The sequence below is a fragment of the Camelus ferus genome, chromosome 13 (assembly GCF_009834535.1).
Source record: "Camelus ferus isolate YT-003-E chromosome 13, BCGSAC_Cfer_1.0, whole genome shotgun sequence".
In the NCBI taxonomy this organism is placed as follows: Eukaryota; Metazoa; Chordata; class Mammalia; order Artiodactyla; family Camelidae; genus Camelus; species Camelus ferus.
This window is the reverse complement of record NC_045708.1, coordinates 58622267-58638343: the sequence shown is the minus strand read 5'-3', so window position 1 is coordinate 58638343 and position 16077 is coordinate 58622267. Positions and strand designations below refer to the sequence as shown.

The 16077-nt window shown below is 38.7% G+C and overlaps 1 protein-coding gene across 2 annotated transcripts in view; it reads right to left on the bottom strand.

Annotated features, from left to right (window-relative positions):
* Positions 1–879: 879 nt before the first annotated feature.
* PTGFR (prostaglandin F receptor) overlaps positions 880–16077 on the bottom strand; it is a 45939-nt gene continuing 30741 nt past the window's right edge. Inside the window, exon 3 of one of the 2 annotated variants that reach the window (XM_032494646.1) lies at positions 880–4634. In XM_032494646.1, the coding sequence (XP_032350537.1) occupies positions 4332–4634 (303 nt within the window). In that variant the 3' untranslated portion in view covers positions 880–4331. The remainder of the gene's footprint in view (positions 4635–16077) is intronic. The other variant, XM_032494647.1, reaches the window with a different exon arrangement.

Sequence of the window (16077 nt, the reverse complement as noted above, 5' to 3'; positions counted from 1 at the left end):
TGGGCATCGTACAGAAATGCCCCACTCCCTACACTTTTAAGAACCAAGGTTTTCACTTTTTATTCTATAGTGTCTTTTTGTCATCTAAAGTTTCTGTAATTGCAAAAAGCATGTGGAATATACATGACCTTCATTCTACCTTATCTTTGTACATTGTGAGACACTTAGAGGAATGAGACCTAAATATTTTCATCCCATGTTTATAATTTTTTTTTTTAATTTTTAAGCCTGGTTCCATTTTGAATGCTGTTAGGAAGCAAGGATGGAAAAAAAGTTACCTAAAGTGGAAATCAGCTGTGCTGTCCAGCAGTTATTTTCAGTTCTCCTCCTGGGCATATCACAGCATTGCACTTACCTGCCCCGTGTGAAGTTAGTAGGGCCGTATCACCTGCACTGGCCAGAGACGCTTGAGCAAAGTTAATATGTATCACCTCCAGGGGGACGCTCTAAGCCAGTGAGTGACCACTGTACTGTTCCTCCCCTTTGGCATGGCAAACAGCAACACATTGTCAGCTGAGGTCTCTGAGTGGTTGTAATGAGCAAAGCTCCCCTTCTGAGTGGACAGAAGCCATCAGTGAGACACAAATCTTTCTGGGTTCATGGCCCTGAGATTTGGAGGTTGTTTGTTATCGAAGACATATCTGGGTCACTAAGGGAAATGATCAGATTCCTGTCAGAATTATGACCTACGTACGTAAGGTGAGGCACAGGAGAAAGTAAGCAAGCAGATGTCACAGAAGAGGGGGCAGGAGAGGGACTGCACAAGGTAATAATGCAAAATATGCTGAAATTCTTCCCGTCTCAGAGCAGACAAGAATGGCAGTTTAGGTTCAAAAGTTCCAAGTTTTTTATGACCTTCCTTAAAATAACCACTCTTGATAAACATTGGTCCAAGTTTATTTTTGAAAAATCATTTCATGTTTTAAACTAGTCCAAGCACTAAAATTACATGAGTTGCACACTGATGCAAGCAACAGAATATACACATCACTATTTACTCTTATACAATCCAACAAGCACGAAGAGCGCAAAATATACTCGTTCAGGTAACACATTTCATCGACTGTTAAATATCAAGATGTCAACAGCAAGTTGAAGTCCAACGCTATTTACCAGATGGTAAAATATTTTCTGACTCTAAGACGAAGAAGTAAGAAAATATATACTCCCATCCTTTATATTCCGACCTTAAACAATTAATTTGGAGCAATGATGGTGATACAGGTGATGTTAAAGTGAGTTTCACAAAAAAGTTCACTTTATGTATTTAACAAATGATCTTCTCTGGATTCTAAACTCAGGCACAGAACTAAAGCAGGTTTTTTTTTTCAAGACTGAAAATGAGTGAACAAGACCATTTGTTATACAAGACAGATACATCTCTATATATGTGTGTGTGTGTAACTTTGAAGTATTTTCCACTACAGCAATACAGATAATTAGAAGCGACTTTCTGCTTTCAAAAAAAAAAAATGTTCCGAGAATGTATTTCTATCACTTAGTTAAATCCATCAGTAAAAAGTCTGATATTTTGGGATACATCTGCAGCTAATTATGAATCAGTATTACCTGTCTCTATATTCATAACTTTAAAGACCCATGTGCTATTGGTTTTTTGGTCCCATTTATTTTAATGTTTGCTAACATCATTTAAAAATTGGCATTTTCAAGTATTTTGCCTAGAGTAACATAATTCTCCAGAAACAATGTGATCAAATTGTGTGTGAAGTTGCCTAGATACTACTTTATCCAATGAGAAGGGAAATTCAGTTACTCCTATGTTCTAATGATACATTTGAAAATGAGCATAAATCTTCAAAATTGGTAGACTTGCTAAACACTATTTGTACTATTTATTTCCAGTAATTTGAACAAATGTACTTTCACTTTCAACATTTATATGAAAATTGTTGGTGGATGTTCCACTTTATTATTCATTATACACTGAATGGCCAAACTACACTAAAATGCATATAATAACAGAAATACAATTCTGCAGTCAGCTATGCGTATAGTTAGGTTCACTTTGTTTCATCTTCCTGGGGCAAAAAGCCTAAAACAATGTAAACGTACATTCTTTTACAAATTTTTTTATCAATTTTCAGTGTCTTCTTCTTGGGATTCACATCATCATAAAACCAATTTAGTTGCCCTAAACCTTTGCTCAGAGAATGTACATAACCCTTCCAGGATACACAGAGACTCACCACCCTGCCATGCCCCCAGATCTTGCATGCTAAGCTCATACATTCCCACACATGGTCGTGTCACAATATCTCAGCACAGATACACAGTCCCAGGGTGACATCATGGCAACAGAGCAACAATTCTGTCATTTGATTAGAAGCCTCAAGAAGAAGAGGTCTAAAACCCTGGATGAGGGTTTCTCCTCCATGGCTCTCCCTGATCAGGACCCACGGGAGTGTTTGCATCCTATCCGGCGATGGGAGAAAGAACGGAGCTTCAGTTCTTTGTGCCTCAGTTTATACAACGCCAACACTCTCTCAAGCAACTATGGGAAATAAATATCTCCTCTAAACCACCTGAAAGTTCTTTTAGACTTTAAGTGTTCCTAAAACACATGAGAACCTTTATGTAATATAACAGCAATCACGAATTGCAGTGGCTTTTTTAAAAGCATATACACTGGTAATATACATGTACCTCAAAATAACCCAATATGTAATTGTCAGTTTAAATTAAAAATGTACAAAAACTTTTTTGCACATCCATGCTCATTTTGCACCAAGAAATTCTTGCCAGTGATTCAATTTTGCAACTATCGAGCATCTACTATGTGCTCTATACATGAGAATGGTCTAAATGTGTGTGATTAATCATTCACCGGTCATACACAAAGAATATCCCATGCCAGTGTGTGGATATGTCTGTTGCCCTACTTTAAATTCACTAGAAAATAATAGTTGTCTTTAAATCTTCAGTGAGGCTATTTGCTGAGTTTCTTTTCATTTATTCCTAAGAATTTATCAAAATTCACCAAAGTTAACAAAGACATCCGATGTAAATTACCAGTCAAAAGCAAAAATTTGTGAAAATACTAATTTAAGCCTAATTGAACTGCACAGATTTCCTAGAGGATCTACCATCAGTCTCCAGGGTAAGAGTAATTTTTAAAGACACCAGTTAACAAAGGCAAAGAACTCTTTTTTACAGAAATGCAATTTCACTACTATAAGGCAGAACTAGCTACCCTATGCTCTGATAGACTCAGGACATTTGGGATGATTATGAAAACTCTTTGGGTTAAATTATACAAACAAGCAAAGAAAACGTTTAAAGTAGTATGGGGAAATGGGGAGAGAATTGTATCCCTTGATCTCTTGGTTCCCCATTATCAGGGTCTCCAAATGCCTGGCTAATTGCCAGCTCTCCCCTTGACACTTGTAGTCTAGGCTTTTTAGAAGATGCCATCTTACAGATTTAATGAGACCTCTTTCAACTGAAATTTCTCATATACTCTGTGTGTGTGTGTGTGTGTGTGTGTGTGTGTGTGTGTAAGTGGAAAGCAGAAACACACTAGTTGCATGGTAGTCTTTGAATGTCATACTCTAGAGGTTGTGTTTCTTTTGCTCTCTGACACAGAAATGACAGCTCAAGGTACAGCGCCTTTGCCAACATTCTACGCACCTGTCACTTGGGACATAAGTCCTGCTTGTTTGCATCATCTACAGCAGAGCTTCTCAGGAACCATCATGTAATGCAAGTCACCTATACACGTGCTGACAGATCCTTTGTTTCTCTAAAAATTATTGACTATGCACTAGAATTTTCAGAGGCAAGGGTGGTGACTAGGAAACTGCACAAATCTATGACAAAAAGAATATCTTCAAAAAGCAATTGACCTTCATAATAATAAGTGAAGGCAGTCAGATCTGTCAAATATGACAAGAATGGGCTCATTCTAACCAGGCTTCCAAGGTCAGGCAAGCTGACAGCCACACCTCACGTATATTGAGGTCATTATAAGAAGCCATAGTGAATCCCTGTGATGTGACTTGGCAAACAGGCCACGTACATGCTACAGGGTTCCAGAGAGTCACTCACTCCAAAAGTATCAACACCACAGATAAGCCCAATATTGCTTTCAGTTTGACTCCCATGGCATTATTCATCACATTTACGGTTGACAAAAACATGGAAAGATGTGCAACTATACAGTTAATTGAACAAATGTCAAAAGCCAAATCTGACAAACGTGCCCCCCAACTGCCTGTTGAGGGCTGATTTTTCCAGTTGGGCTTTACATATTTATATAATTAACTGAGATACTGCCAAAACTGTTCCTAACTCTGTTCTAGATCCATGCTGACTTATTGTCCCACTGAACCGGGCACTTGCTGAGCTCCTTTCTCTGCAATGGGAGACTCAGAAACAGCAGCAACCTTCAGGGAATTTTTAATGGAGCTAAGCTCCCAAACATGCAGGCTGATGACGTTCACCCCACAGCAGCGCCTGGCGAGCTTGTAGAGGTTCTTGAGGACAGCCTTCCGCAGAAGAATATACACCCAGGGATCTAAGATTTGATTCCACGTTGCCATTCGAAGAGTAAAAAGGATTGCTTCACAGGCCTGCTGAAAACCATTTCCGTTTATTCCAATGTTGGCCATTGTCATCTGCAAAACAAACAAAATAGGGAATTTGGTTGGTTGACAGACATTTTCTCAGTCCTACAGTTTTTTTACCTAAACTAGTTATGCTATGTGGTAGTCACTTCACTTTCTACAAAGTGAGGTTCTTTTGCAGAGCACTGACAAAAAGACACCAACAGTAGCAGAAACATGGATATAGACATCTGAATCCTTTGAATTCAAATTGACATCAGAACTCCAAAGACGATAATTTATTTGATAAGTCAGATGTGCACAAATAGAATGACCCAAGAGAGAACAAGCACTGATCCTAGTAACTGATCTTTTCTTTACTTCTGGGAATAGTAAGTTCAAAGCCAACACATATTTGTATATTTCAATGAAAAAAACTAAAGTTTACGTATGTAAATAAATTAAAGTATAGATAAGCTAAACTACAGATGAGAGGTTTTAAAAATTAATTTAGAGCATGTGATATTAATTTGCCCATGGTATGTTATATTGTTCTGGAATGTTACTTTTAGAATTTTCTGCTTGGTAGCTACAATGATACCAGTATCTTCTCTTTCATATATTCTTTTCTTCATCTCTTACCTTAGCCTTAATTTGGCTCAAATATTCCAAAAGTGCAATGGAATTTCCTATGAGCTTTGAGGAAATGAGTTCCCCATCCCGCTTCATTACCTTTGAGACTTAACAATAACAATGTACATTTGGGTCTCTTTGGTCCATTTCCTGACCACTCATGATGTTAAAGACCATTTTGTAGAAATAAGTTCCATACGTGGTCCCAGCTATATGCTAAAAATAGTCTAATCACTGAGCCCAGCTCTAACTTTTAACTAAACAGTTGCAGAACAGACAAACAAAACATCTTTGAAAACACCTTGGATATAAAAACAAAGAACCAATAAATAAACAAAAGGTAAAACTGAAAAATTAAGAAAGACAGACAATTATGCCACCAGAATTAAGAGAAGATGTAACAAATTCTAAAACCCAAATGAAAAGAAAATCAAGTCTCCTTGGTCTTCTTAATAGACCATCATCTAAAAGAAATGTCTTAATCTGACCTGGTGATACTAATGGCTGAAGGAAAAATATTCTTTACCGAAACCTTCATTATCTACACCACAAAGTACAAACTCCTAACTTGGCTCCTTGATGATGCATCTAAAGTCCACCTCTACAACTTCATGTCCCCTCCAAGTGCCCTCTGCTCCAACCACTGTGAGGCCTCACCTGTCCCAGGTACACCATGCCCTTCTGAGCTTTGGCTTGTTTGACTCTCTTTGTTTTGAACTTCTAATCTCCTTTTCTCTGCCTGATGAACTCCTATCCATCCTTCAAATCCCATGAAAAATGGGCTCACCTCCAGGAAACTTTCCCCAACTTTACTGAAATGAATCAGCAAGTTGTTCACTTAGCACACTGCATGATAAGTATTTATTTACCTGTGTGTGTGTGTGTATATATATATATATCCCTCCCTTTCTTTTTATTTCTAACATCCAGTAGAAAGCTGATACCTAAGATGTTCTCAATAATCACAAAAAGGAATAAAGCTGTAATTTTTTTTTATTTATTGAGGCTATTTTGAGACACACACAACTAGTCATCAGAGAATCATCTGATCATCAATCACAGTGGTCTAATATTTTGAGGCTTAGAATATCTCTAAAAGTTTTAACCCAACAGCATCCACTAGTGAAGGATTTCAAGGTGATCTGTTGCCACTAAAAGGAACAAGATCTTGAGTCCATGCAGATCCTTTGGGAAACGGTTCTTTCCTTTACAATTCATTGCCTAGTGGAACAATGTATCAAACTGCGGGCCTAAAGATTCTCTAGCTGAAAAAAGCCAACAAGTTTCAACACAGAGAAAACTAGTCCCCACACAAAAGTACCTGGGTCAGGGACAGACTCCTTTCACTGCGCCTCAAGTTGGCCAACAGGACTGAAGAAGTAAGCCTAGTTGAGCCTCGTTTCTCTTAGAAGCAAGCAGGGCCAAGACCCAGTTGGCTATTAGATTAAGATATTTTAACTTTATGCTTTTTCTTTACTCATCAAATACCTATTGGTTATCTGCTATGTGCCAGGCAACGTGCTAGGCACTGAGGACACAACGGCAAGCAAAGCAGACATTGCCTTTCCTCATGGAACTTATAATCTATCTGCTGAGCTTTTGCGGGGATTTTTTGGTTCAAGGATGAAGGAATGAATCTTTCTCTTGCCTCATGAATATTAAGTGAATGTATTTCCCATTAATGACTAGGAGTGTTCCTAGAGATCTGAAAGTCCAACCAACACACTGCTCTGTGTAGTTGGGAACAAAGATGCTTGGTGTAACTGCATGGAACAGCTGGGCCAAGTTTAGAAACATGCAAATTTAAACCATCTGAGTTACATGGCACGTGCTTCTCCGACCCTCCTCCCTCCCTTGCAGGCAGCAGTGTTGTCACCAGCCGTGAATAAACATTGAGTCCTCTGCTGAGGGCAGCCAGCCATTGAGTGCTCTGCTGAGGCTTCTCTCCAGAACACCAGGGCAGTGCCCAGGACTCACCCGCAGCCCCGGCCTGGAAGAGAGGTTGCTCTGGGGTCCAGCTTGGGAGAAGCACCAACCACTTAGCCACCAACAAAGATGAGGATGGAATATTTACATAAAACTAAGATCATTAGTATATCATTGATAATAGAATATGACTGAAAATTCAGGAAGACCCAAGTATCAACAATAGATAAATTATGGTAATTTCATGTAATGGAAAAAATATGTAAATATTAACATGTATGATTCAGTGCTAATTGTTAAAAAGCAAGTTACCAAACTGAATTGACTGTGTGATCCCAATTTTGAAAAAAAATCCAAATACGTGATTCATAATGCATAGGAAAAAAGGGGGGATGTATTTCACTGTTTTCATTAGTTAACTCTAGATAGTAGAACTACAGAGGATTTTTATTTTCTCCTTTGTTTGTCTCTAACTTACTAATGTGTTAGATAGATCATGTATTGCTTCTGTAATCTGTGCTTTTTTCCCAAGTAATTTGTTGAAATACACATGCATACCTCGCTTTATTGAGCTTTGCTTTATTGTGCTTTGTAGATATTGGACTTTTTACAAATTGAAGGTTTGTGGCAACCTTGTGTCGTCAGATGATGGTTAGCATCTTTTAGCAATGAAGTATTTTTAAATTAATGTATGCACATTTTTTTCAGACATAAAGATATTACACACTTAATAGCCTACCGTACAGTGTAAACATAACTTTTATATGCCCTGGGAAACCAAAACCTTTGTGTGACTCGCTTTATTGTGATATTTGCTTTATTGCGGTGGTCTGGAACCAAACCCACATCTCCAAGGTGGGCGGGCACTATTGTACTAAAGGATCAGAACTGTTAATTATTTATGAATGCCCATGGGTATGTGAGTGAGGTGCTGCAGGACTGCTCGGAATTTCAGCCCTGATGAGACGGGTAGACGTCTGGGAGTTGGAGTAAGGACTGGAATGTCTACCATTTTCCCTGGGCTCCGCCAACAGTCATTTCACAGGCATTGAAAGCATTGTGCTCCAGCCAGCCCACCCGAACTTGGATTCCAGACAGCTGTGCACAGATTCTCATCACATCCACAGCCTTTCACCTCGTTTCCAGGAGCTACCTGACACAAGGAACTATGATGTGTTATTTTCTAAAATCTCTTCCTTTAGAAGCTTAGTAGGTTACAGTTGGTCAACTTCATTATTTACTAGAATTCTAACTGAGAAGTGGACAGGGCCAAGTGTTTGGAATATTCTATGGAAAAATCAATTAACTGACCTGGTATTTCTCACACCACTCAACATTAAGATGAGAGAGAAATAATGAAATCAAAGAAGTGTGTGGGCAGGAGTGTTTATGTTCATTGTTAGTTACAAAGAGCAAAAGTGATAGACGATACAATAAAAATCTCCATTCATTTTGGGCCACATAGTACAATTATATCAACTGTTAAAGTCACTGAATTAATGAATCTGCCAGGCTACTTTACTCACAGATAACAGAGCTCAGGTTCACTACAGTTGTATTCTGGAAGTTACTCCATCATCCCCTACCCTAAGTCTGTATATCTGTTGACTGCTGCCTGGACTGCCAGGGCTGTTCACAATCAAAAGCAATGGTAAATTCAAGATTTATGCTTCTTCTGCCCCTCTGAGTAGTCACGAAAGTAAATCAACCCAGCAGTGAGTCGTTTTTCAGTGTCTGCTCTATCCAGGCGTGGTGCTAGTGATACAAAGAACGATATTTAGAGAAATGCCAACATATGACATATTTTGCTTATTTATCTAGTTTTTACTTCTAGTCTCTGACACAAAAGTACAAACTCTAAGGCATATCTTTTTGTCTGATGGGTTCTCTGCTGTATCCTCAGCACCTGGCAGGCAGTAGGACAGTCAGTCTCTGCTGACTGAGTTAAATGAATGAAGTCCCTATGAGAAGAGACTGAAAAGACAGCAGACAGTTATAATTTGTAAGTAATGTAATAAAGACATATAAAAGTGCCACAAGCAGAGCTACTTAGACAGGAACATGATCACAAATGTGGTCATTAAAAGCTGAATTTTTGCAATTTTTCCAGTATATCAAACTTCATTTACTCAGACTTGACCAATTTTGAGTATATGATGATTCTGCTACAGTTTGTATTTCCCCTTGGCACCCTTTTAAGGACATTTAAATAAATACATAGTCAAAAAATCATTTCTGGTAGAATGTCCAACATTTTTAGATCCCAAACCATTTTCTAGAAATTTATCAACATCTATTTTCATGTGAACAATGTCTATGACAATGACACGTGGTTCTCATCGAGTCACTGAAGCAGGTATTTTCACACAGTTATCTTATTCCAGGAAGCAGACCATTCCTTTCCTCCTGTTTGTCATCACAGAAGAGTTGGTTCAGGAACACTTTCTTGGGGGAATGAAAGTATACACACAGAGGTACAATTTATTGATTTGCAAGTTATTGTCCCTTATAACGTTGTCATCCAAAAACTGATCTTTAGGTTTGGCCCTTGAATAACCACAGAGATCAGGGGCTAATTGTGGTTATGTGATTACAATCCAGGCTTACCAGATGACGAAAAAGGTCCATCTGGAAGCTTTACCAACATTACGTCTCCATGTTTGAGAATTTATACCTATACGTTAATTTGGATAACTAGGGACTAAAGAACTATGTATAGATGGTTGATTTTTAAATGTCACTGCCAGCACCTATGAGTATTTGCAAATTAGAAATTTCATCTTAATTTAACCTCAATAGCAATTTTGAAAAAGCTACATTACATAGATCACTGGATTAATCTCAATACAACAGGTAACTTTTAGAGTTGAATATATTTGTGGTGACTGAACTATATACCATTTATTCTTAGAATATTTTATCTTTGCAACAGTCACTATAAAAACCTTGGGAAAAAATATTCTAGTGCAACTCTCAAATAATAGACTTTTTTTTAAAGCAATAAATTGAAATATAGAGGCTGTGACAGGACTGATGTTTCAATTATGAGACTTTTCCAAACCTAAACTATAAATCTCTGCATTATTGAATACAGAAGGTATTATTTTAATCATTTCCCATTTGTTGAAGAAGCATTAAATTAAGATAGTATTTGCACATGGTGAATGATTTGGAGAAAAGACAGAAATATTATAGTGGTGGGAAAAAAGAACAAACACACACGGTATTTCTTATACCACAACTCTAGAACAGCTGTGAAATGTTGCCTGCCCCCAGAGTATGCGTCAGGACTGCAACATCCAAACACTTGTGCTGACTCATTTTTTTTTTTTTCTGTTTGATTTGTTGATAGAGAATTAACCAACGGCCCAACTGACAGCGCATTTTCGTCTCTGCCTAAAGATTTGGAGAGTTACAAAGATATGCTGTCTTCATACAGGGTATGCTGTATCAAGACAGCGCCCTCCAGAATGGGATAACCCCAAATCCTAATACTTTTCATGCATCTTTGGTCCTTCACGCCAGCCCAGGAAATGCTGTGCAAAATGAACAGTGGGGAAAAAAACTGAACGGAACAGTACACAAAGAAGAAAAGAAGTATAATGCCTGAAAGCCAAAACACTAATCTTTCAGAGAAGGGTCATTTGTATATTCCATATACTTTCATTTTTTTTATTGCAGGATCTTCTCCCAGGCTTGCACTCTTTTTGAGTCTGTTTAGGGAGAACATGTATGCCAGAACTCCTACAAATAATTGTCCATATGGTCCCCTGCTGCTAATCCTCACCAAAAAGTTGTAATTTCTTCTTTGGACACTTTTCAAAGGAATAAAATACAGTCATTTATCCCAGAATACAAAATAGAACAAAATTTTTTAATAAATAAAATGTATATATAACATATATATATGACACGTAATCATTACTTTAAGGAAAAAAATATAGGAAATGTGAAATGAATACAATCAAAAGATAACGTCCTACAAACCAAACAGAGATTGTCTTGAGTTGCAGTGAGAGTAACTTATTCATAACTGATTGAGAACAAACTGTACTGTTAGGAGAATATCTTTATTACAACCTGCAGACTCTATCAGAGAACTGGACCACTATCAAAACACAGGCTAGCATCAGTCCAGGGAACAGGTCATTCTAGAAGCCATGGGATCCTAAACCATGGCAAAAAGTCTCCTGTAAACCAGAGCAGTGTGCTATGCCACCTAAGAGTGAGAGATACAGTCATGAATAATAACAACAAACATTAGAACTATTTCCCTGGGCTAGGAAACCTCTTTTGGGGTATTAGTTCAAATAATCCTCGCAACAACCCTATGACATGTGTGCTGCTTTATCTACACTTGGCAGATAAGAAAACTATGGTTCAATAAGATAAGGAACCTGTCCATGTTAAGTGTCAGTGCCTGAACAAAGGCATGTCCAGGGTCCGTCCTTCTAATTAAGAAGCTGGACGCCTAAGGGCCCTACAATTTACTTGCTCAATGTTCTTACCAAACTTCTCCCAGGAGAGCAGAGAAAGTTTCCCCAGGAATGGGAGACACTGAGACAGGCACTTGCCTGAGGAGACAGAGCTCTCACAGCAACTAGATCTAGGGGGCAGTGGTGGGGATGGAGGAGAAAATATTGCAGAACTGAAGCCAGCTGTAAAAATGCATGAGGAAGCCCTTCTCTTCCTCCCTTCAGATTAAAAGAGATATATCTACCTTGCCCTTGAGAAAGGTCAAGAAGAAGGCAGAGGCCACAAAACAAGGTTTAGGATTGATGTCTCTGAGTCAGAGAGGTCCAGGGAATAATGTGAAAGTTTCTCTGCCTGAGTCAAGTTCTGATCTACAGCAAACGATTATGTGTTCTTGGGATCACTATCACTAAGACCCACGTTCGTGTTGCAGACAGGAAAGCAAAAAGAGAATTTAACTGATCCTGAGAGCAGGGAAAACAAAACCTACTTCCTTCATTATGTACGCACAGAACTGTCTACATCACTTCCCATGAGAAGACAGAGTCACAAAATCTTAGAAAACACAGGAGAGTTTCCTTTATCTAGCCCCGTCTTCTTCACAAAGCAGAAATTTCACACAGGTGCTGGTAAGTGGAGAAGACTCAGCAAGACTCGTGAAAGAATCTCTTCTGTAACTGCGTGAGTGGTTGAACGTTCTCTCTAATTACAAACTAAAATTTCCTCTGTGTATCTTAATTTTTGCTCTCCAAAGCATCATGGAATAAGTCCATTTGCTAAATGTCAGCCTTTCACATACTTTAAAAATAACACTAGCCTTATCACTTGCTTCATGTCTTCAACTGCTGCTCACACAACATAGTTTACAAATCCCTGGCTGTTCACCTTTTATACCCTAGTCTCTTAAAAAATGCACTTGTCAGAAATAAAATTAACACTTTATATATGGTCCAATTAGTACAGAGCTCAATGGGCAATCATTTCCTGTGATCTGGACAAGCTACTGACCTGTGCCTCCAGGATTATGTCAGTTTCTCTTTCCCTGCAGGCTGTGCATTGATTATAACTCCTAGGACATTTCAGGAAAAAAGCTGCTTACGAATTAACTGTACTCTTATGAATACGTAGGGTAAGATGCCCTTTACTTTTCCTTGCTTGTTTCCAAGTTATTCAGACTTAGATGCATGAATATATAAATATTTAAATATAAATATGCAGAGTTACAATCACAGGTTTGTGACTGTATTATTGATGGAGTTACACCATGGTACAAATATCTAGTTCTAGAACCTTGGATATCGAACCTGAGGCAGCACCAACGCATATGCCCTTTGACCCACTTTGATAATGCCCCCCACACCCACATCCTGCCCCTCTTTAGTGTCTTATCACTTTAAAAACAGACCATTATGTATATTACAGGCTCCTAACTGGTCTTCTAGACCCAGTTGCCTATTTATTCATTTATCTTATTTCAATTTGTTTAGTCTATTTATCAAATATCTCATAAATGCCGAAAACATGTCATTTTCCCTGTCCTTCTCTCACTGGGAATGACCTGTGGAAATCTCCCACCACTCCTACCCTATCTTCTCCAGGAAGCCTTCCCTAGGCTCCCTGTAGCCCGGTCATCTCTCAGTCTCCATTCCCATCGTGTGAGGCACCACTCCACGAGTATGGACAGACAGAGTAACAGCAGAGTGTGAAAAAGATACCACAATGAGATGATGTCAGTATAAGTACAATAGCCCTTCAATTATATTACAGGTGCCTTGAGAGTTGGAATTATGTCTTTAACTTTCTCAAATCCTTCTCCTCCACCTTACACGTAAGAGGGAAAAGACTCCCCAGTGTGTGTGAAAGAGACGAGAAGAAACAGGCAGTTTGAAGTACGGAAGTTCAGAGACTTAAGCAGAAAGCAGGTCTGGCAACCCCAGATCCAAGCCAAGGATTTCAGGTGAAAACCAACAGAAGTAAAAGAAACCCTACATGGATGTGTGTTTCAAAGAGTGGAACTGTTCATCCCTGGTCTGCCCAGAGTGCTTATTTACTTAAAGGAACCTGGTTCAGTTAAAGTGAGTTTTACATTTTTTTTTAAGTGATAAACATCTCCCCGGAAGCTTTTACTGTCCTTAGGAAAAGGCCATAGTCTCGTCAAAACTGAGAACCGTTTGGGAGGGTGAAGAGGAGAGATACAGATGCAGAGATTCCGACGTGGCTAGATGCCAGAAGGATCTGGGAGCTTGGAGATGGGGGGATGGGGCAGGGCTGGTCCCTTCCAGGGGCTACAACAGAGGCTTCTCTGCCTTAGAGGTCATCATCTGAGTTAAAAGGCTTGTGCCATCCCTGCACCTGCTGGGTAGGTTGTTAGAACCAACCACTGTTATATCAAACTCACTGGCTAATCAATGAGTTTGATTTAACTTCAGTGAAGCCGCTCACTGCTGGCCACTGGATGCTCCTTTCAGTATCTGACACCTCCAGTCACAGGAGCGGTGCAGGAGGACCAGGTCCACTGCGGGGGCTTGGGCCCAGGAGGAATAATGGAATTCTTTTATCCCAATCTGTCTTCAGTCAAAGGTAGAAAGGGAACATCATGTTGGCATCTTATATACATTAACAAAACTCCCAAGGGTAGTTACTATTTTTCTGATACTACAGATAAATCAGTAGGCAAAATTATTAGTTCTTGGAAGAAGAAAACATGTGTATGAAAATACATATGTCCTGCCTTGTTATAAAAGCAGTTTGAGGCATTTGAGGCATTTTACTTTGAACTATGCTTCTAACAGCATTGTAAACTCTGGCTTTTTCCAGCTATGATTATCTATCTCAAACCCATAGTTGGGCTAAAACAAAATATGATTATGCTCTAAACATTAGCAATGGTAGAGGTATAAGATAGTTGCATTCTAATCAAGAAATGTTAACCTAAAATTCATGACTAAAGTAATTATTAGCAACTCACCTGTGACTTAAAGAGAGAATAACTAGTTGGAAGTCAGTTGAAGTATTGGAGATGCACTGTTTCAGGGACAAAAACTACGTTGACTGTTGGCAACACTTTTAACAGCAAAAGCAGACTGTAGCAGGAAGGTGTTTCAGGACGGATGTTAAGGTGTTCCAGTAAAACATCCACCCTGAGACGCATTATGTTTTTCCAAAGAGAAATTTCCAACTGGCAAAGTAGGTTTATTATTACAGAAATTCGGAAAGATTTCCTAAAGCCTTCTTTAGGGTCTAGCAATAGTTTATTATTTAATGGGAATTTTTAATAAGTCTTCCTTTAAAGAGAGAAGACATCCATAATTTTTAAGAGGAACATCAATCATTGAAAAAGCTGACCTGAGCCCACAGACCAAATGCAAAGGCTCTCAGTAACCTTACGGGTAAGGATGGTTACATCTTCTTTACACGTGAACAAATTGAGACACAGAACACAGGGATCAGGGCCAAGATTATGAGCAATGTCTATTTAACTCTAAAGCAGCATACACTTCTGGTCATGAAAAAGATCTGACCTTGCAGATTATCCAGTCAATTTAATTAAAAATAATTCCGTTTCATGGTGGCACTTCCGTCAACCTGGTTGTCTGGTCACAACGATGAGACAATTTGTTAATCATTGACTTTTTGTTTGTTTGTTTGTTTACTTTCTGAACTTACTTCTCTGGGGTTATGTAGTTACACTTTTAATTTTAATTTGGAGAATCTAAGTAGCAAGCTGAAATTCATCTTTAGTTGTAAGTAGTGTATACTCTAGCATTCTCCAGACAACAGCCTACTAGCCTAAATCCAATCAAATTCCCATGTGGATTATCGACACTCTGAATACATATCTTATCTCATGGCCCACAATACTAGCCAGAAAGCTCTGTTCCTAATCCATTTCCTCTATGAAACAATCTAGTGCAACTGCTATACTCCATGTGGTTCTTTCTCTTGACACTTTGGTATTCGTCATCCAATCTTCAACTGATTCAGAAACATACACTATGGCGCCACTAAACCATAAACTCTATTAAGGACAAGACTTTGTCTTGTGGACGCCTTTGTCCCCAGTGCCTGGCTCAATGCGTGGTGCATAACAGGAGCTCAATAAATACCAAATGAAAGAATGAATGAGAAGACATTTTAGGGTCCACGGAAGCCACAAACTGTGACTCTTACTTTACACTACATTGGGCACATAGTGAGTGCCTAACGGTTAACTGGCATACAGCCTTCTCTGTAACACACAAAACTGTCCCAATTTGCTTCAATGGCTGCATCATCACCATCAATAAATGAATGGCCAACATTCGTCAAGTTCATGATATTATTATGTTCAAGATCCTATAGAAGGCTGAGTTAATGGGTTGTGGGGTTTGAGGAGATGGGATGCTTTTTTATTTTATTTTATTTATTTTCGGCAGGATACAAAAGTTATTTGAAGTGGTAAACTTGGGCCTTGAAAGTTTAGCATGAGCAAGTCACTTTGGTA